Source organism: Rissa tridactyla, chromosome 23 (assembly GCF_028500815.1).
Source record: "Rissa tridactyla isolate bRisTri1 chromosome 23, bRisTri1.patW.cur.20221130, whole genome shotgun sequence".
NCBI lineage: Eukaryota > Metazoa > Chordata > Aves > Charadriiformes > Laridae > Rissa > Rissa tridactyla.
This window is the reverse complement of record NC_071488.1, coordinates 2,946,618-2,967,285: the sequence shown is the minus strand read 5'-3', so window position 1 is coordinate 2,967,285 and position 20,668 is coordinate 2,946,618. Positions and strand designations below refer to the sequence as shown.

Genomic DNA, 20,668 nt, shown 5'->3' with positions numbered 1-20,668 from the left:
CCCAAATAAAAAGAAAAAAAAAAAAAAGAAAAAAAAAAATATATATAACCCAAAAAAACCACCAAAACCAAACAAACCCGAAACCGACCTCTGCGAATCCCAAATCCGCCGCCAAACCCAAAGCGGCGGCGGCGGCTGCTGCTGCGGAGCTCGGGCTGCTCCCGGCCCCCCCCGGCTCACATAAAGTGTACGCGTAGTTAAGGCATGAGTCAAAGTGATAGGGGAAAGAGGGGGGGGGGAGATAAAAGGGGGGGGGTGGGGGGTGTTGGGGGGGGGGGGGCGGGGAGCTGGGGGGGGGGAACGACCAAACAAAAGCGATCGGATTTAACAAAGCTCCTGTCATTCCTTCGCCATGAACTCACCGCAATCAGCTCAGTCTTAATCTTCCAATCGCTCCCGACTCCACCCATACAATTAAGAATATATATATATATATATATTTTTTTTTTTTAAAAAAGAAAAACCTAGGGTACATTTTAATGCGTATATTAAAGGCATTAGGTTATTTTTTTTTTTTCCCACCCCACTCCCTTTCCCTGAAAGATTTTTGTTGTTTTTTTGTTGTCGTTGGTTTTCGTTTTGTTTTTTTTTTGTTGTTGTTTTTTGGTTTTTTTTTTGTTTTGTTTTTTTTTTTTGTTGTTTTTTTTTTTTTTTTTTTTTTTTTAAAATAATATTTTGCTCATGGCTTTTGCAGTTAAAAATCGAAAAAGGCGAAAAGGACCATTAATCGTATCCTGAAGCGCTACCGAGATCCGCTTGGCTCCCTCTCCGGCAGCGTCCCCAACCGCGCGCCGGTGACATTCCCAACTCGTGTCTCTCCGCAACCTTCCGACAGTGCAAAATTCCCCTCGCTCCCCTCCTCCAGCCTCCCCCCCCCCTCCCCACCCAACCCCACCAAAAAAAAACCCCCAAAAAACGCAGCCGGTTTTCCCAGCCTGACGCACGGCCCCGGCTGAAAGGGGCAGGGAATCCTCTCCCGCCATCACCCCGGGCTCCGTATATCAAAAATAAGACGACTACTAAGGGGGAGCTAGACGGAAATCCGGAGATTCCTGCTTCTAGGAGAAAAAAAAAAGAAAAAAAAAAAATAAAAAAGAAAGAAAGAAAATCGACCGTCTCTGGAATTCCCTCCATCCCGGCGGAGGCCTCAACCCCGCGCCCCGGAGTTGGCGCGAGGCGCCCAACTCGCGCGTGGCGGCAGCGGCGGCGCCGGCGGCTTCCCCCCCGTCGAAGCCTCTCCCAAACCGGAGCGGAGACAACCGCGTCTCACCTGCAATCCAACAACGCCAACAAAAAGAACACACACGCAAAAAAAAAAAAAAAAAAAAAAAGAAAAAAACAAACCCCAAAAAACAACCCAAACCAAAACCCCCTAGTTTCTAGAATTACCAAACCAGGCTAGCCCCAGCGCGTGCCCCCCCCTCCCCACCCACCCCCCCCCACCGCCTGCCCGCCCCCTTCCCCACGCTCTGCAACCTTGCTACATAAATACACGGATGTTTTCAGCGGCCAGACGGACTCTGCCGGGGTTTAGGCGTCGGAGGCGGCGGCGGCGGCGGCAGCGGCCGTCACGGCTTTGGGAGCCGCCGGCAGGTGCGGGGTGCCCAGCGCCCCGTTCCAGTGGAGGCGGCCGTTGGGCCGTTCCTCGGGGCCGTCGACCTGCCGGTCGCCGTTCCAACGGCGTTTGAGACGCAGCTTGGGAGGCATGAGGGCGTCCTCGCGTTTCTCCTGAGCTCCCGCTTCGCCGGCGGAATCGCGGGAGGGTTTCTCCCCGCTGCTCTCCCCTTGCTCCTGGGATTCCTCAGCCGAGGAACCGGCCTGGCTGGGTGCCGGGTGCCACGACGGCGCGGCTGGTCTGGCAAACACGGGCCCTTTTTCCTCTTCCAGGCCGGCAGCCGCGCCGGAGCTTTCCTCTCTCTCGTTTTTCTCTTTTCCTTTCGGCGGCAGCGGCTCTTCGGACTCGACCTCCTTGTCCCCGGCGGGCTCCACCTTGACCCTGGGAGGAGGAGTAGCCAGCTGGGGGGCGGCCGGTTCCTCGGCGCTTTCCAGTCTCTCTCGGTTTTTGCGCCCCACGGGCGGAGGCTGGAGCTTGATGGGAAACTGGGGCTGCTCCTCCAGGGGCATTTGGCACTGTAGCGGCGGCACCATGAGCGGGTAGCGGGGGAAAGTCCGCGGACTCAGGTGGTAGTTGAAGACGGAGCAAGCTTGCGAATGCAGGTAGTGTTTCATTTCCTCGGGGTTAAAAGAGAAGCAGCTGCTACCTGTGAAGGGGCTGAGACCCGGCGAGGGGCTGTAGGAGAAAAGGGTGGGAGTCAGGGACAACGCCGGAGAGATGGGGACGTTGAGGACCCCGCCGCGCCCCGGCAGAGGGGACACGGCAAAGGGGCTGTGAGGATCCGGGTAGATCCCAGGCCTGGTGAAAAGAGGGAGCATAATATCGGGCTTGCGCTTCTGGTGGTTGACGCTACCGGCGCCCACGGCGTTGCGTGAGGCCATGAGATCCACGCCACGGCGCCAATCCGAGGAGCCGTCCTCCAGCTCCGGCATGTCCGGCTTCCTCTCGCCGCCGTCACCCAAAGCTTCTGGATTAGATGGGACCAGGGATCCACCGGAGAATCGAGCGGGCTGGGCATCTTCGGTGGGAGAATGGCTGTCCAGCGGTGGGAAATGGAAGCGGGACGAAGCCGTGGGGACAGGAGGAGCGCTCTGCGGCACCACACCTGGGACAAGGGAAGGGGCCGGGGTGGTGGGGGGGAAGAAAGAGGACGGGAGCGAGTTAAATCACAGGTAAAGAGCTGCTTTTCGGGCTGCACCCGCAGGCGTTTGGAAGAGTAACAGAAAAATACCACGCGCTATCAACAACCCGGCGGGCGACGAGATGGGAGGTGCCTTCCCCATCTGCTCCCTTCCCCGCTTCTCCTCTGCCCACCTCAAACCCTCGCCGCCGCTGGGGATGAAGCTTCTCCTCTCTCCGCCCGCCCCCCCGCACCCCCCGGCTGAGGTTTCGTGAACCTCCAGCGCCACCGAAAAGAACTTCCACTTTCGGACGGCCTGCCCTGACCTCCTCCGCCCTGGTTCAACCAGACGGCGGCTCGAGGAGGGTGCGTGAGCAGCGGGGTGAAGCAATCGCCGCTCCAACGCCACCGGCAGAAGCGCTGCCGGTAAACCTCGCGCTCCCGGGGCTGACTGAAAGTCACTGATTTGGGCTTTTCTGGGAAGACGCGCCTCCTCTCTTAACGTTTTTGCCAGCTCCTCTTCCACCGCCGTTGCCTACGGAGCCGCCTGTCTACGACGAAACTCCTGCCATAAACCAGCCACAGGGAGGCAAATTCTCCCACCTACTTTCTCACGTCCGCAAGGCGCCCCTCGGTTCTCCCTTCCCCTTCAAAACCGCGCCAGGCCAGCGAAGAAACCCGATGCCAGCGTGCCCCAAACAGGTTCGATATCCCAACCCCCATCCCAGCCAGAAGGAAAGAAAACAGGTTGTAATTAGACAAGTGCATTCCAGTTCTCCAAACTTCTTTTTTTAAATGCGTGCCCCAGAGATAGGAGGGAGTGGCTGCAAACAGGGAAAAGGAACGGCAGTGAGCAATATCGAGCTGGAACTGCCCAGACTCGTTGCTGCAAGTAATTATAGATTTGCCGTGCAGCTTCGTACTACATCTTACACCCCCGCGCTTTGGCTAAGGGCTCCTGGAGCGTAGATTTCCTTCTCCCCGCTGCCATAAAGGCGGCGCGGCCCACACAGGTGAAGCAGAACGCCCTTTTCTGAACATTTCTATTCTCCCGGCCCCGTTTTCGGGCTTGGCGTGCGTGCGCGCGCCGCGAAGGCAATGCCTTGAAACGGCCTTTGCGGCGGGACTCCCCGGGGGCGGGGAGGAGGGACGCGGGTCGCTTCGCCAGCCAAAAAAAAAAAAAAAAAAAAAAAAGATAAAAAAAAAGTAAATAAATAAATAAATGAATGCAACGCGCAGCCACCCGCCGTACGTAGGCACAGGCTGCACGAGCCCCGATGAGAAATACTCTTGCCCACACGGAACCTGTTTTTCTCAGCCGCCGGGGTTTCAGAGGCAACATTCAATCCCCAACTTTCCCCTGCTCTCCCTCTCCCCTGCCAGACGGATCTTCAAGGCTTCCCCTGGGGCGCTCTTCCAGAGGTGAGAACTCAGGGCTGTGAGAAAAGGCTGGCTCAGGCGCCTCTGCCTTCACGCTTTCTTTGCCGCCGAGGGTTTGCAGTCTCGGGCCCTCGCCGTAATGACTTCCAGAAGGGATTTTTCCTTTTTTTTTTTTTTTTTTTTTGATGGACTCGATGGCCACTAATTTCCCTGCTTGCGCCGTGGCTGCGCAGTTACGGAGGCCATCACCCCAGCTGTAGAAATCTAGCTGGGGTGGGGGGGGACAGGGACGGGACTTAACTCCACCAAAAAGTTGCTCGCAAACAAAAGGACCCTCCTTCCAGAGAAACCACAGCAGTTCTGCTGACTCTGGGACAAACCCAGACCGAACTCCTGCTACTGCTCCTGGCAAGAGACTCAAAGGCCTTTTAGGATGAGAAGGGAACAATTATGCTCCATTCCCCAAATCTTTTTCGTTACCCCGAACGCCGTTCTGCTGTCAGGGAGAATCGAGAAACACCCGCGATTTCGGTCAAACCCAGGCGAGTTGCTGCTCCGCTCTGGGAACCGCTCAGCGCTATGACGTTCCTCCGAACTCTCGAGAGAAGCTGGTTAAGAAAAGCTCCTTTCTGCTGGAAAAGGAGCAGACCCGAAGCAAACCAGGGGCTTTTGCAGAAGCGGGGAGGGGAGCAAACCGCTGTTAAGCCGCGAACTTTCCGACAGCGCCCGCCCGCGTGCGTGCCTCGCCGCGCACCTCTAAGCTCCTTGTCAAGAAGGGTCACATTTATATGGCCCCATAAACCTGCGTTACAAACACGTGAGTGAGGCAAGGGCCCTGCAAGAGAACTAAAACCCGCTTATCCCAAGGACACCCGCCCCCCGCCCTCGCCCCCCAGGCAGCAAAGCAAAGCAAAGCAAAGCAAAGCAAACCCGCGGCGACTCCCATAAAGGCAGGCCGACAAGCCAGCTCCAATAGGAAACCAAAATGCCTCCAGTCACCCCCGAAGACAACCACGGCTGCGGCTGGGACAAACCCGAGGGAAAAAAGGGCTCCAGATAAGGCTTTATCGGCGTCCAGACCTTCCCACCGCAGCAGCGTTGATTGCCCCGGCCGCCTTTTAAGCGCAGGAGATGACTGATAGGGGATCTGCGGATCGGTGCCGGCCCCGTTCCACGCTTAAAACCAGCAGCCCCGACCCTCCACTCACCGTTAGGCCGAATGTTAATGAAGGGGTAGTTGGGCATCACCAGCTTGTTGAAGTTGAACTTGTAGGTAAACCTTTTGCCTTTCGTCTTGTGGAGAATCCTCTTGTTGTAATAGTATCTGGTAACAAAAGGTAAAAGAGAGCGATCAAAGCGGGCGGCGATCCGTTCAAAGGTCTCGTTCCTTTTAGCGCCGTCGACATCCACCTCTGAAGCATCTACAAAAATTAATTCGCCCCGAGAATTTATGTTATTAGGACAATAAAAAACAAACAAAAAAAATATTAGTCCGTTGGGAAGTTTCCAAACGACACCCGCTCCTTTTACAACGCGTTCTTTAGCAGTAGGTTCCAAACCGTTTTACAGGTCATTATGTTCCTTCGAACGTGCGGGAAGAGGCGAGATCCTGAAGGGAAGAGAAAGCCGAACAACAAGCCAAGCCCGTACATGCGGTTTTCACCCCTGTCCAAACTGGGACCAGTGCCATGGGTTGGGGGCGGGGGGTCTCATACAGGCATCCCGCATGGTGCCGGCACTTCACCCCTATTCCGAGCAGTGCAAGCGCCCCGCAGCCAGCGAAATACGCCCGGCCGGGGGGCTGCGACTGCCAGGGGAACGCTCCAGGACCCGGGAGAGGAGAGGAAAATTCAAGCGAACCCGCGCTAAGACACACAAACTGGAAGAGGGGAAGGTGTACCGGAGCTGGGGCCGAACAAAACTCCGTGCAAAAGGCACCAAATTCCCCAGAGAGCCTCAGATTTGGGTTTTTTTTTTTTAATATACTTCTGCAATCTTCACGGCGCCCAGGCTATTGTAACAGCTTACGGGAGCACGGGGCTGGAAATCGGGAGAGCTGGTTTCTGCCACTCTCATGCCCATGAGCAAGTTGCTTCCCTTCTGCTTCACCCGCTTGCACCTTCGGATTAAAAACACTCCCGCGCCTTCGCGGGCAGCGTTGGCTCAGGGCGGTGGAGGGCAGGCACTGGGAGCCAGCCCCAATCGCCGCCCGGCCTCCCCTCCTCATCTTCGCGGCACCGGACGAAAGCAGAAGAACTCGGCCGCGGAGACAGAGGGTACAATCCCCACCGCAGCCTCCTCCCCGCTTAACCCCCACCACTGTTTGTCCTCGGCCTGGTGTACAAACAAAGGTGTTACAGGCGGCTCGTCGCCGCCGTTCTCTGTCCTTAGGAGGCGGATTAACACACGCCGCCTGTTGCCACAGCGCGCACCAAACAAAGCAGGAGTCGGGGAAGGGGGGAAGGAGCCACAGGTCCCCAACTGAAGCGGCTGCCGACACCCGCAGCGCTCTCGCCCCGTCGCCGTCACACTCAGCATCGAGATGCCAAGACGTGATCGGTGCTGGCAGGTGGAGGCTATTTTCCCCTCCCATGCACCAATTACAGTCTCGGTGCCACCGAATTTATTGTTTCCTTCCTGTTCCAGTACGAGACTCTTGTGTTTGCTGCCTTGTTTGTCTTTGTCAGCTCCACCCAGGAGGTATCGGAGGGCGTAAGGCAGCGAAGTCCACGTTACTGACTGATAATGCCCCAACCTGTCAGGAACTCGGCCGCTCCTGGCAGGTGACAGGCCTGAAATGCTGCAATACTTCAGTTTTCCGCTGTCTGACTTCAAAATACCCAGCGATAACTGGGGGAAAAAAAAAAAAAAAAAACAAAAAACCAAACCCTACGGAAGGGTGTAAATAAAAGAGGGCAAAGTTGTCCCGGAGGCTTTGGGGTTGTGAAGTGCAAAGCCAGGAACGCTCAGCCCCTGTCTCACCCAAAGGGACACTGGTGGCCAGAGGGTGGCCTTAAGGATACCCAAATTTTGTGTCACCGGGCCTCGGGAAACCTCCAGGCCAGGCCATCGCCGTGGGACTGGCACCAAACCTCTGCCTCGCACGGATTTGGCGGTAAAGAGCCAAGAAGAAATTATGTTAGAAAGGGGAGTTGCTTTCTCTGAAACCCTTGATGGGGCGATAATAGAGTAACACCCCTGGTTTCCTCCCACACCTTCATTGCTCAAACCAGCAGCGGCAATGGAAGCTGAGAAAAAAAAAAAAAAAAAAAGAGAGAGAAAAGCTCCCCGGAAGGAAGTCATCCCGATAACGTCAACCTGAGCTAGAGGTGCAAATTTACACCGTGACGCAGAAGACGGCACGGGGAGCTCCCTCCCCCTCTCTCTCTAATCACACCCAAGTACAGGGCGAGCAATCTGCTATCCCAGACCTCAAAATTCGACACAAACCTCCCAAAAACGCAACCGCCGCCGAGCCGGGGACTGAATATCTACAATTAGTTAGCCAAACGAGGCAGGGGAGGCTGGAAGGAGGGCACCTCACCAACCCCTCACCTCCACGGAGGTTTCTCCTCACCTGAGAGCCCGGCTCAGCTTGTCGTAGTTCATCTGGGGTTTGCATTTCCTTCTGCCCCACAGCCGGGCCACTTCGTCAGGGTCCTTGATGACAAACTCCCCGTACTCGCCCTGCTGCCAGGCGATGACATGGCGAAACTCCTCCTTCTGCAGCAGCTCCAGGATGAAATGCCATAACTGGATCTGCCGGGAGCCGGGGCTGGACTCGGTTTTGTAAGCCCACTCCGGGAAATGATAACCTTGGAAAAGGGGCAAGAAAAAGTCGTTCAGACAGCGACAGGAGCACACAACAACCGCGTATTTATCGTGTTTTCTCTAGAGCGAGACCACAGAGCATCGCTGGGGGCTGTAATTCTATTAAACATCCAAGGTGGAAGCAGAGAAACACGGCTCTCCTACTCTCCTGCCCATTTTTTTTTTTAAATTTTTTTTTTTTTTTTACTCTTCTTAGCCCTCCCCTCTCCTCGGAGAATCCCCAAACACCACCAAAAAATGGTAAAACCGAAAGGGACAAAAGCACGAGAAGCGGTGGAAAGGAGCCCAAAAGCTTCAGAAATCGCTACAATTTGGACTCCAGGTGGCCCAAACAAGGCGAATAATCCGGATTTGAGCATTTGGTGGGCTGATGTTGGGGGCGGGGGGGCGCAAGGGCGGCTAGCTCTCAGCACCTCCCGCTCCCCCTTATTTCAGAGCCCGGCCGCCCGCTCCAGCCTTGACTGCGCCGGCAGATGTTTCTGAGCGCCTGCCAAGTTCGGCTTTCTCGGAATAGTTTCCCAGCACAACTACTAACGCGAGGCTTTGGGTGGTTTTTTTTTTTTTTTAGGGTTTTTTTTTTTTTTCCAAATCATCGTGGCCACAATTTCAGGCTCTCCGGCAGCGGGGAAGAAGCGGCATCACGCTCCAACGCCACCCACACCACTCTCGCAGGCTGCCGCCTGAGCCAAAACCAGGCACGAGCTCTACCAAAGCGGAGGGGGATCCACCTTAGAGATCCCAAATCCTTAGGGATAAAACAGCTCCGGCAAGATTTATTTCCATATTAAACCCGGCGCTCTTAAAAACACGCCGACAGCCCGTCAAGCAAACGTCTGATCGATCCTCACGCGCACACGGATTTTGCCCACGTACGAGAGCTTTTGGGAGAGGTGGAATTAATCCCTCCTGAGCTCTTTTATCCTGGGAAAAGAATTCGGAACAGCTGAACAACTCAGCTTTTCGCCCTCCTTACCTCCTCCTCCTTCTGGCTTATCCACAATGCTGCAGCCTGCTTTCATTTTCTCCCTCCTGCTGACTGCGAAACAGAAGGAAATCGGCATCAGCGACATCCCCGCTCCATTCTCGCGGGCGGCACTTTGGAATTTCACGGCGGAGGCCACCACCAGCCGTCCCCCGAGACGCTGCCCCGGGGTTCTCCCTCACCACAATCACCCCCTTTTGCCGGGGAAAAAAATAAATAAATAATAATAATAATATTTAAAAAAAAAGTGGTGTTTAAGCCCTGCCCGGCCGTTAAAGGCGGCGAAGGGACCGCGGCGGCACGGCGAGGCCGTCAGACAGACAAAACAAGCCAAACACAGTTTGTCTTCTGTTCCGAGACGGGTTCGGCTGCCAAAATACACACGCTGCTGAGCTCGCCCAGATGTACCAGCGAGGGAAAAACGGGGGGGTGGGGTGGGAAATCAAATCAAATCAAACCAAATCAAATCCCGGCTCCCGATCCCCCCCCCCCTTCCGAGACGCCACATCTGATTCCAATCGGTTGAGGTGGGCTCGGCTCGGCGCTACCACCCGGCGCCTCGGAAATCAAGGCCAAAAAGGTAAAACAGGCTCCAGGAGAAACGGGGGAAACATCCCCCCCCCCCCCGGCCCCCCCTCACCGAGCCTCTCCGGTAGCCAGACGAGCCCCCCCCCTCCGCAGGAACCGTCCCCGCCGGGTTTTCCTCCTTTGAACTGTTCAAAGGCTGGAAATGGCTGCCAGGAGGAGCCGAGGCGCCGCGGCGGCGGCCGGGTCCGGGCTCCCGTTACAGCCCCGCCGCCGCCGCCGCTCCCTGCCGCCGGCCTGCCCCGGCCTGCCCGCCGCTCCCTCCCCTGCCTCGGGCGGGGCCGCCGCCGCACCGCCGCCCCCCCCCACCCTTCCCCCGGCAAGGGCCCAAGCCGCCGCCGCCGTCTCCCCGCCGCTCCTACCCACTCTCTCTCCCACCTCCCCCCCGGTTACCGGCCCCCACCGCCGTCGCGAACCGTCCGCCCCCACCGGCCTCCCACATACCGGGGCGCCCGGTTACCGGGAGGCCCCCCCCCCCCGCCGCCCGCAGCCGTACAGCGCTCTCACAGCCCCGCCCGCCGAACGACCCCCGGTAACCGCGGGGTCCCCGTTCCCCGCCCCCCCGCCCATCACCACCGGGCCCCGCCACCGCCTTCACCCCACCGAGGGACTCCCGGTTGCCGGGAGCAACCACGTCCCGCCGCCCCCCCCACCTCCAACAACCGGCCTCGCCAAGACCTCGCACAGCAGCCGGTCCCCCGGTCCCCAGCGCGATGGCGGCGGCGGGAAGGGGCGGCTCGGCCGCGCCCGGTACCGGGACCCACCTGCGGGGGCGGCGGGGGCCGGGCAGGGTCCGGCGGGTGAAGCGGGTGCGGTGGGGCGGCGGAGCGCGCCCAGGCCGCGGTGCCGATGCGGGGTACGCGCCGCTCGCCTCGCTGCTGCCGCCGCCGCCGCCGCTGCCTCCCCCGCACCGCCGCCGGAACCGGAACCGCCGCCACCGCCCACACACTTCCGGGCACGCTCCCACGCGCTTCCGCTTCCGGCCCGCGCCTGGCGGGAGCGCGCACGGAGCGGCCACGCCCCCGCGCGGCTACGGATGGCGGCGAGGGACAAAGGAGGGCGGAAAGCGAAGGGCCCGGCGGGGCCGGGATCCAGCTGTGCAGGGGGTCCCGCTTTACCGGGATCCAGCTGTGCGGGGGGGGACTGTGTGAGGATCCAGCTGTGCGGGGCCCCGGCTACACGGGCGTCCAGCTGTGGGGGAATCCAGCTGTGCCGGGGGTGCCGCTTTAGCGGGATCCAGCTGTGCGGGGGGGGGGGGGCCGACGACTGCGTGAGGATCCAGATGTGCAGGGATCCAGGTGTGCAGGAATCCCACTTTACTGCGATCCAGCTGGTGGGGGGGGAGGGGGCTGAGGATCCAGCTGTGCAGGGATCCAGCTGTGTAGGGACCCTAATTTGCCAGGATCCAGCTGTGCAGGGGTCCCCCTTTGCAAGGATCCAGCTGTGCGGGGCTGTGACCGTGTGAGGATCCAGCTGTGCAGGAATCCAGTTGTGCTGGAATCCCGCTTTACTGGGAGTCAGCTTGGGGGGGGACGCTGAGGATCCAGCTGTGCAGGGGTGGGACTGTGTGAGGATCCAGCTGTGCAGGGATCCAGCTGTGCAGGGCTCCCACTTTACTGGGATCCAGCTGGGCGGGGGGGGGGGGGGCGAGGATGCAGCTGTGCGGGGATCCAGCTGTGCAGGGGGGTGACTTTGTGAGGATCCAGCTGTGCAGGGGCTCTGCTATACGGGGGTCCAGCTGTGCAGCGATCCAGTTGTGAAGGTTCCCACTTTACTGGGAACCAGCTTGGGGGGGGCGGCGGGGGCGGGGCTGAGGATCCAGCTGTGCGGGGGGGGGGGTGTGACTGTGTGAGGATCCAGCTGTGCAGGGATCCAGCTGTAACAGGATCCAGCTGTGTGGCGACTCCGCTGTATGGCGATCCAGCTGTGCAGGGGTCCCACTTTCCGTGGATCCAGCTGTGCTGGGGGGGTGAGTGGATGAGAATCCAGCTGTGCGTGGATCCAGCTGTGCTGGGGGGGGGTGAGTGGATGAGAATCCAGCTGTGTGTGGATCCAGCTGTGCTGGGGGGGTGTGAGTGGATGAGAATCCAGCTGTGTGTGGATCCAGCTGTGCTGGGGGGTGTGAGTGGATGAGAATCCAGCTGTGTGTGGATCCAGCTGTGCTGGGGGGGTGAGTGGATGAGAATCCAGCTGTGTGTGGATCCAGCTGTGCTGGGGGGGTGAGTGGATGAGAATCCAGCTGTGCATGGATCCAGCTGTGCTGGGGGGGTGTGAGTGGATGAGAATCCAGCTGTGCGTGGATCCAGCTGTGCGGGGACCCAGCCCTGCAGGATCCGGCCTTGGGCTGGGGGCAGCTGGGGGCCACGGGGGGGGGGCGGGGGGGTCCCACGCACCGGACACCCCTCGTGTGTCTCCCGATGCGCTGCACAGACCCATGGGTGCTATTACCCCCCCGTGGGTGCTCCCCCCACCCCGTGGGTGCTGTGTCGTCCCCCCCCCCCACCCTTGCTGCAGCTCCCGGGCGGGGGCGGCTTTGGGACGGGGCCCCATCCCGGTGCCAGCCCCAGCCCTGAGCATGGCCCTGTCGTCGTCCCCCCCACCCCAGCTTTGTCACACACACATACCGGCCCCCCCCACCACCCAGAGCCCCCCGCCCCGCTGCGGGGAGGGCAGCCTGGGACCCCCACCAGGCTGCAGAGCCCCCATGTCCCTGCCTGCCCCGAGGCGGCGGGAGTGGGGGGGGGACGACGACTTTGGCCCCCATAAATCCACCCGCAACTTGCCTTCACCCGCCTTTATTAGAGTCATCAGTGAGCTAAAGGGGTGGGGGGGGTGGCGGGGGGACGACCCCCCCCTCCAGCCCCTTCCGCACCCCCCCCGGGCAACTCTTGGAATAGGGGAAAGGGGATGTGGCAGCCCAAAGGGATGCTGCCCCCCCCGCCCCCTCCCCGAGTCCTGCTCTGCTCCCGCAGCAGAATCGGGGGGTCACGGAGCAGGGAGGGGGCAGGAGGAGACATCACGGTGGGGGGGGGGGACACACAGACACACACGAGCGTCTGTCAGCCCACGCCGCCGTCGGGGGGGGGGGATTCAGCCGTCACCGTCCTGCTGCTCCGTCCTGCTCGGGGACAAAGCGGGGGACAGTCAGCGCGGGGATAGAACCGGGTCCCTTCGGGGTGGGGAGGGGGGGGTGATGTGAGGACGGAGCCCCCCCACCTCCGCCCCCCCCCGGTGCCGGCGGTACTCACCGGCCGTGGCGGGTTAGGCCAGCACCTCGGCCCCGCCGCCCCCGCCTGCCTGCACCCAGCTGTAGATGGTGGTGGGGTGGTCCCGCTGCTGGGGGACAAAAAACAAGGAGAAAACACCCCCCCCCCCCGCCGTGAGCCACCATCCCTTCGGCGGGGGGACGGTCCCCAGCCCCTGGGGACACGGAAAAAGGCCTCAGTGTCCCCCGGTGCCGCCATCGCGTCCTCCCCCCAGGGAAGCTTCGAGCGGTGCCGGGAGCCGCTCCCAGGGCTGAGGAAGGGGCCTGTGGGGAGCCAGCTGTGCAGGGATCCAGCTGTGCCGGGGGGATGACTGCATGAGGATCCAGCTGTGCAGGGATCCGGCTGTGCCGGGGGGTCCCGCTTTAGCGGGATCCAGCTGTGCAACGGGCATGACTGCATGGGGAGCCAGCTGTGCAGGGATCCAGCTGTGCCGGGGTCCCGCTTTAGCGGGATCCAGCTGTGCAAAGGGGATGACTGCATGGGGAGCCAGCTGTGCAGGGATCCAGCTGTGCCGGGGTCCCCGCTTTAGCGGGATCCAGCTGTGCAGGGGGGATGACTGCATGAGGATCCAGCTGTGCAGGGATCCGGCTGTGCCGGGGGGTCCCGCTTTAGCGGGATCCAGCTGTGCAACGGGCATGACTGCATGGGGAGCCAGCTGTGCAGGGATCCAGCTGTGCCGGGGTCCCACTTTAGTGGGATCCAGCTGTGCAGGGGGGATGACTGCATGAGGATCCAGCTGTGCAGGGATCCGGCTGTGCCGGGGGTCCCGCTTTAGCGGGATCCAGCTGTGCCAGGGGGATGACTGCATGAGGATCCAGCTGTGCAGGGATCCAGCTGTGCCGGGGTCCCTGCTTTAGCGGGATCCAGCTGTGCAAGGGGCATGACTGCATGGGGAGCCAGCTGTGCAGGGATCCAGCTGTGCAAGGGGGGTGATTGCGTGAGGATCCAGCTGTGCAGGGATCCAGCTGTGAAGGTGTATTAGTATATGGGGGCCCAGCTGTGCAGGGATCCAGGTGTGAGGGGGATCCAGCTGTGCAGGGGTTCCCCTTTACTGGGATCCAGCTGTGCGGGAGTGTGACCATGTGAGGATCCAGCTGTGCAGGGATCCAGCTGTGCAGGAATCCCACTTTACTGGGATGCAGCTGGGGGGGGAGGGGGCTGAGGATCCAGCTGTGCAGGGATCCAGCTGTGTGGGGACCCTACTTTGCTGGGATCCAGCTGTGCAGGTGGCTCCGGGGGCTTCAGGGATACGGAGGGACCCTCGGCCACCGCGCCTGGAGGGGAGGGGCTGGAAACCAGAGCCCGGCACCGGCATGAGCCGCGTTCGGCCCCGGCATCGCCACGAAAGGGGTCAGGAGCTGAATTTGGCTCCGGCATCACTGTGCCGTGGGCCAGGAGCCGAATTTGGCCCCGACCCCCCCCCCCCCAGCCTCACCCTCTCATCCGTCTCCGGGGGGGATCTCCTCTGGATCTCGGCATACTGCGGCTCCGGCGGAGCGTCCTCGCTGGTGGGGAAGGCGAGGGCGGCTGCGGAGAGAGGAGACGGCGGGGATGAGCCGGGGGGAGCCAGGCGGAAGGGACGGGGGGGCTGGAGCCACCCTGGTCCCAGCGAGGCCAGGCAGGCAGAGCCGGAGCGGAGGAAAAAAGCCAGTTCCCTCTTTCCCGGCTCTGTTTGCCGAGCGATCCCAACCGCCGGGACACGGCCCTGACCCGGCAGCGCCCACCTCCCCCGGCTCTTTTCTTCCTCCTCTTCTTCTTCTTCCTCCACAGCCAGACGCCGCCGAGCAGGGCTCCCGCGGCCACCACCAGCAGCACCAGGCACGAGTGCCACCTCTGCCAGCCACGCGTCTCTGCGGGGACAAACCGTGGTGGGTGCCAGGACCCCGCCGGGCGGGTGGCACCGGGTGCCGGGGGTGGTTTTTTACCCTGCTGCCGGCACAGGGTGTCCAGGCGGACGGAGACGTTCCGCTCCTGGATAGGATTTCGGGCCACGCAGGTGTAGGTGGAGTCGAAGGCGCTGGCGGGCACGGCCAGGCACAGGGTCCGGTTGTCCTCGCAGAGCTGTCCCCACGGCGTCCCCGCCTGCCAGGTGGCCTCCGCATCGCTGCCGGCCGGCAGCCGGCACCGCAGGGTGACGTTGCACCCTTGGGTGGTGAGGGAGTGCCGCTGGGACTGGATCTCCGGCTCTGCCACCGGCCCTGTTTAAGGCGCAAGCAAACACTGCTGTGTTTGGGGACGCCCCGGGGACACCCTGGGTCCCCCAGGGAGGGTGACCTGTGCTGGAGGGGCAGCCAGAGGGTGCGGGAAGGGGAAGCGCAGGTGGGAGTGGATCGCGGTTAGTCATAAACCCAGGAAAATCCCCGTGACAGATGCTCAGCAACAAGAGCAATTTCTCTTCCCCTTTCCCAGGAGCTGATAACGCCGGGAGCGGGAGGGTTTTTATCGCCTCTCCCATGAGCTGGTCCCACCGGGGACCTGCCGGGGGCTGGAAACCCAGCGCCGCCACCCGCCGCTCACCGTAGACGGAGAGGTTGAAGGACTGATCCTCCACCAGTGCCGGGTGCAGTTCAATCCGAGCCCCGTAGACCCCGCTGTCGCCCCTCTCCAGGGCCCTGATCTTCAGCGCCGTCGCGTTGAACATCTCCAGCCGCTCCTTGAACCGGTCCTTGGGGTCGGGGCGCTTGAAGACTCCGGGGCCGAACTCTGCCACTTGAATGGTGGCACCGGCGCCGGCTGAAAAGCTCCACTCGACCTCCTTCACCGTCTTGTTGGGGGGCAGAAGCGGGGAGAGCAACACGGACCCCCCCAGGACACCATTCACCTGCCGGGGCTCGGTGGCTGCGGTGCCTGGACGGGAGAGGGATGGTCTGGAGGATGGAGACCCCCAGCAGCCCCCCCGGCCCCGAGGCACCCGTGGGCATCTGCCCACCCGTGCCTCAGTCACGAGAGTGCGGCGCCCGCCTGCGATGACTCATTTAATCCCACACCCGTCACCTCCCCTGCCAGCATCCCCGGCGGCCGGGTACCACGCGCGGGGCTGGGCGTCCCCCGGGGCCAGGGGGGATGTTTGGGCGCTCGCGGGGCCTTCCCAGCGTCGTCTTGCGTTGTCCCAGTGTCACCTTGTGTCTCCCCACGCCGTGTACGGGGTGACAGGGGCCAGAGGGGCTCCAGCCCTCCCAGCAGCTCCGGGGCCTCCTCCGGCCCCGCTCCCACAGCTCTGTGTCCTTCTGGTGGCCCCGGAGCTGGAGGCAGCACTGCAGGGGGGTCTCCCCCGAGCGGAGCAGAGGGGCAGAATCCCCCCCCCTCGCCCCCCTGCCCACGCTGCTGGGGATGCGGGGTGTCGGGGGGGGTCTGGGCTGCTTCTCTTCCTGGGGTGACAGTGAGATGCTCCCGGCGGCAGAGCCGCCCACACGGCGGGGGCCGCGGCTCTGAGATGCCACTAAACGCTGCAAGAAGCCGACGCAGCCTCCCCCCCCACCCCCCCCCCCCACCCCGAGCCGGGGGACAGACGGACAGGGTGGCCACGTCGCCACGCCGCAGGAGCCGTCCTGCACCCCAGCTCGCAGGCTGTTCGCTTCCTGCGTGCTTTCGGGGCCGGCTCGGACCTTTCCCCCCCCCCCCACCCCACGCTCACCGCCGCCGCTTTGGTTTGCAAAGAGGAAGGCGAGGCGAGGGGAACGGCGCGGCCGGCGCATCGCTGGCAAACCACACACACGGGGTGTTGGGGTTTCGTTACCCCCGTCACGCCAGCACGGCCGCGGACCCCTCACAGTGCTAGGTGGGGGAGCGGAGAGGGGGCGGCGGAGGAGGCGGGGGGCAGGGATGCGTTTGGGTACCACCTCGTCGGATGCTGCGTTGGCTTCGGCGGCCGTGACGGGGAGCGAGACCGTGGCACCGCCGTGTCCCAGCCGTCCCCAGGGCACCCAGGTCAGACCCCGGCCAGCCCCCAGCCCACCCATTGCACCCGTCGAGCGTTTTCCAGCTTCTCTCCCCGAAATGGCCGCAGGATGCGAACCCCCCCGCCCCGGCCCCATGGGGCCAAGCCACCCTTCAGCCTCGCTCTTCCTCCTCGCGGAACCATGCAGGCGGACAAAAAGGACAGGTCGCCCCTTTTTTGCCTCCCTCTGTAACTCGCCAAAAATTCATTTCCCCTTTTCCCCACAGCGGCTCGGCCGAGCCCGGGGTGCCCGGCAGTAGCCACAGAGCAGAAGAAGGAGTCAACAGCCCCGGGCATCGGCCCCGAGGTTTCAGCTCCGGGGTCCCAGCCCCGTCCGGGACCGTAAACCTCTCGGGAGCTGATTTATGCCGGCAGTAAAGCGAGGAGGGGAGACTGAGCTACGCCCCGCATCGCTTCCCCCATCGGCTGCAATGCCGAGCCAGCACCCCCGGGTCACCCCCCACCCCGACCCCGAGGGTCCGCCGCTGCCCCGGTGCATCGTTCCCAGCTCCTTTGCAGGGGAGAAAATCTTTTTCTCACCCTTAATATTTCATATATTTTCTAAACCCCCTGGGGATAACGTTCATTTTGCAACTGGGACCCTAAGCCGCGCTCCCCAGCTCTCTTTCCCACCACCACCCCCCCCGGTCGCTAAAAAATGGGGGTCGCTAAGAACTGGGGGTCGCTAATAAAAAGGGGGTGGGTAATAAATGGGGGTCGCAAGCTTTGGAAAAGCCGTGGTGCCCTCCCAGCGCGGCCGCTGCCCTCCCCTCACGCCTACCTGCCACCACGAGGAGGGGGACCAGCAGCCAGGGGACGCGGGGACGCGGGCGGCCGGGTGACATCCCCATCGCTCCCACGCTGGGTGCTCGAAGGCTTGAGCTCAGCTCCCACGTACCGGCTCGGAGGGTGTCAACATGCAAATCTACCCCCACCTTCCCAGGGGAGTGGCGATGGCCCCGCCGTGGGGACATCAGCGGGGACCTCGCAGAGCCCCAGCCGGCGTGGCTCGGGGGGGCTGGCGGAATCTCTCCCTCCCGCTGCGCCCAGGGTTTGGTGCCGGTTCCCCAAAGCCCCCCCTTCCCCAAAGGTTGGTCCCTGAACCGGTCCCAACCTGCCCAGCCCTTGTTTTTTCCCCAGGTGCAATAAACGAAGGCAGGAGGCGGATGCTGCTGCCGGGTAAATAACACCATCTGGGCCAGCTGCGGGGCACCGCGCCGGAGCCGAGCACACATGGGACCAGGGTGAGTCCTTGTCCCCACGGCGTGGCCGCGCCTGGGTGGCTGCTCCACCCGAGGAGGGTTTGGCCTGGCTTGAAACCCTGGGGAGAAGGTCCCCGCTGGCTTGGAAATGTCCCCGTTGGGCTCCCAGCACCAGGATGTGCTGTCCCTTGCACCCAGGGTGGGCTCCCAGCACCCGGGATGCTCCTGTCCCCTGTGCCCGGGATGTCCTGTCTCCAGCACCCGGGATTTCTTGTCCCCCACACCCAGCATGTCCTGTCCCCTGCACCCGGGATGCTCCTGTCCCCTGCACCTGGGATGCTCCAGCACCCGGGATGCTCCTGTCCCCTGTACCTGGGATGCTCCTGTACCCAGGATGCTCCTGTCCCCTGCACCTGGGATTTCTTGTCCCCCACACCCAGGATGTCCTGTCCCCTGTACCTGGAATGTCCTGTCCCCTGCACCCAGGATGCTCTTGTCCCCTGTACCTGGGATGCTCCTGTACCCGGGATGCTCCTGTTCCCTGGACTCGGGATGCTCCTGTCCCCTGCACCCAGGATGTCCTGTCCCCTGCACCTGGGATGCTCCTGTCCCCTGGACTCAGGATGTGCTGTCCCCTGCACCCGGGATGCTCTGGTCCCCTGCACCCGGGATGTCCTGTCTCCAGCACCCGGGATTTCTTGTCCCCCACACCCAGCATGTCCTGTCCCCTGCACCCGGGATGCTCCTGTCCCCTGCACCTGGGATTTCTTGGCCCCTGCACCCAGGATGTCCCGCTGTCCCCTGCACCCGGGATGCCCTGTCCCCCGTACCAGGGATGTCCCCTCCACCACACCAGGGCTGCCCCGTCCCCTGCCCCGAGGCTGCGTTTCCCACTGGGGCCTGGCCGGTTCCTCCCCGCCAGCAGCAAAGGCTTCGCTTGAGAAGCTCTCGCTGAAGCAGAACCCCCACCGCGGCGGGGGGAGACAAGTAAGAGAAGCAGGTCTCTGGGGACAGCCCTGTTGTCACCCCCCCCCCCGGCTCTCCCGCCATGTCCCGGCTGCGATGCAGAGTCGGGCTGCGGGAACTGCGGGAACATCCCCCCCCTGTTTTCGCAGTGGGGGAATGTGGGGGTCCGGGCTGTTCCCAGGCATCTCACGGACCGCAAGGGGAGGTCGTGCCGCGGCTGCCGTTCCGAAAAGGGAAACGAGAGGCAGCTGGGTCCCCCCCCGGGCATTGGGGGGGGGGTTTGGGGGGGGTGGGCTGGGGCTTTTCAGGGTGCAGCCCCGAAACCTGGGCGGTTTGCGCGCCCCCGAGGATGCTTTTACTGCAACGGGTCCATGCGCGGCTGCGCAGGCGTGCAAGTGCGGGTACACACGTGTACACGCATGTATGCACGTCTACACGCATGTATGCACGTGTACATGTATGTATGCACGTGTACATGCATGCACACGCGTGCCCGCGCCTGCCCGCCCCCCTGCCAGCTCTCCCCTGGGATCTCACCGACATTTATCCGCCGTTTTTACAGCGGCGGGAGGTCCGGCCGAGCGAGGTGCCCCGTGACAGTGGGTGCTGGACACACAGGCGGTGACACCCCCTCCGTCGCGACGGTGCATGGGCTGCACGGGCTACGGCGGAGAGGGGGGGGGGTGGGGGGGAAAAGGGGGTGTTTCTTGGGGGATCTGCACGGGCGACGGTCCCTTCTGCGTCCCTCCGTGGCCCCGGAGATGCCACCCGGGTCCCCTCCAGTGGAGCCGCATGGGATGGGGATGGGGCGGGATGGGATGGGATGGGATGGGGGGGACATGCCGGGGTGTCCCCCCCCACCGTGTCTCTGTGGCAGTGGTGAAGTGGGTGGGACCCCGCAGAGGGTCCCCGCGAGGAGCTGGAGGCTGGGAGGGGGCTGGGGAAGGATGGGGGGGTCAATGTCCCCCCAGGGGACTCATCCTGGACCCGCAGTGCCGTGCTGGAGCGGCACGGCCCAACCGGCATCGGGATGTGTCCATGTGCCCTCCCCCATGTCCCCAGCCCCGGCCGATCCTGGCAGCGGTGGCACATGGGAGGTGAATCCCCGTGTGTCCCCCCCATCCCATCCCGGAGCGTCCCGGGAACACGGAGGGTCCCCCAGCATGGCCACTGCTCCACTCTCCCTCGGCCCGGGATCCCGCTGCCCAGAAACTCTCGGAGGGCGTCAGACAAGGAGGTTGGAGAGAAACCGGAGGCGTTGCCGGCGGTGGGGGGCGAAGCGTCCGTCCGGCTGTCACCCCGAAATGGGGCCTCCCATGCCCGGAGCCGAAATAGGGGCTGGAGGGTTCGGATTTGGCACACAACGCACTTTACAGCCCTTCCGGAAAATCTCGATGCTCCGGCTCTGCGGGTGCCTGCGGGAGAGAGGAACCCTTCAGTTGGGGGGCGTCCCCACATGCAGACACCCCCCGTCCCCCGTCCCCGGTCGCCTTTTGGGGGCAGCCCCCGCCGCACCTCAGGGTCTATGTCACCTCCTCGGCCGTGTCCTCTGGCGCCCGACGGATCTGCCCGTAGCCGGTGGTGACCGGTGCTTTCTGCGGCGAGCTCCGCTCCTGGCGATTTTCGGGGTGACCCAGGCCCTGCAGCAGGAATTTGGGGGAGGGGAGAATGACGAAGGACCCACTGGCCTCGGGGAGCCCCTGCGGGATGCTCTGCCCCGGCACGCAGCCCAGCCTCCACCCATGGGGCGTCCCCTGGGGCCAGGACCCCGCTGTGGCTGGGAC

The 20,668-nt window shown here is 62.6% G+C and overlaps 2 protein-coding genes across 5 annotated transcripts; both read right to left on the bottom strand.

Annotated features, from left to right (window-relative positions):
- Positions 1-1,448: 1,448 nt before the first annotated feature.
- Positions 1,449-10,440, bottom strand: ETV3 (ETS variant transcription factor 3). 4 transcript variants are annotated; one of them, XM_054182755.1, is made up of 5 exons: positions 10,167-10,440; positions 8,920-8,982; positions 7,693-7,930; positions 5,324-5,439; positions 1,449-2,720 (listed from the first exon to the last, which is right to left on the bottom strand). In XM_054182755.1, exons 2-5 carry the CDS (start codon positions 8,963-8,965, stop codon positions 1,531-1,533), a joined length of 1,590 nt encoding a protein of 529 aa, XP_054038730.1. In that variant the 5' UTR covers positions 8,966-8,982; positions 10,167-10,440; the 3' UTR covers positions 1,449-1,530. The 4 variants fall into 4 exon arrangements, with proteins under 4 accessions (XP_054038730.1, XP_054038727.1, XP_054038728.1 ...); XM_054182752.1 differs by having other exon boundaries at positions 10,278-10,440; XM_054182753.1 differs by having other exon boundaries at positions 10,192-10,213.
- Positions 10,441-12,507: 2,067 nt separating this feature from the next.
- Positions 12,508-17,564, bottom strand: LOC128901063 (SLAM family member 7-like). Its single transcript, XM_054182834.1, has 7 exons — positions 17,498-17,564; positions 15,297-15,626; positions 14,705-14,977; positions 14,504-14,629; positions 14,215-14,306; positions 12,762-12,849; positions 12,508-12,631 (listed from the first exon to the last, which is right to left on the bottom strand). The coding sequence occupies exons 1-6, from the start codon at positions 17,559-17,561 to the stop codon at positions 12,775-12,777; spliced, it is 960 nt and encodes a 319-aa protein (XP_054038809.1). The 5' UTR covers positions 17,562-17,564; the 3' UTR covers positions 12,508-12,631; positions 12,762-12,774.
- Between the last annotated feature and the right edge of the window lie 3,104 nt (positions 17,565-20,668).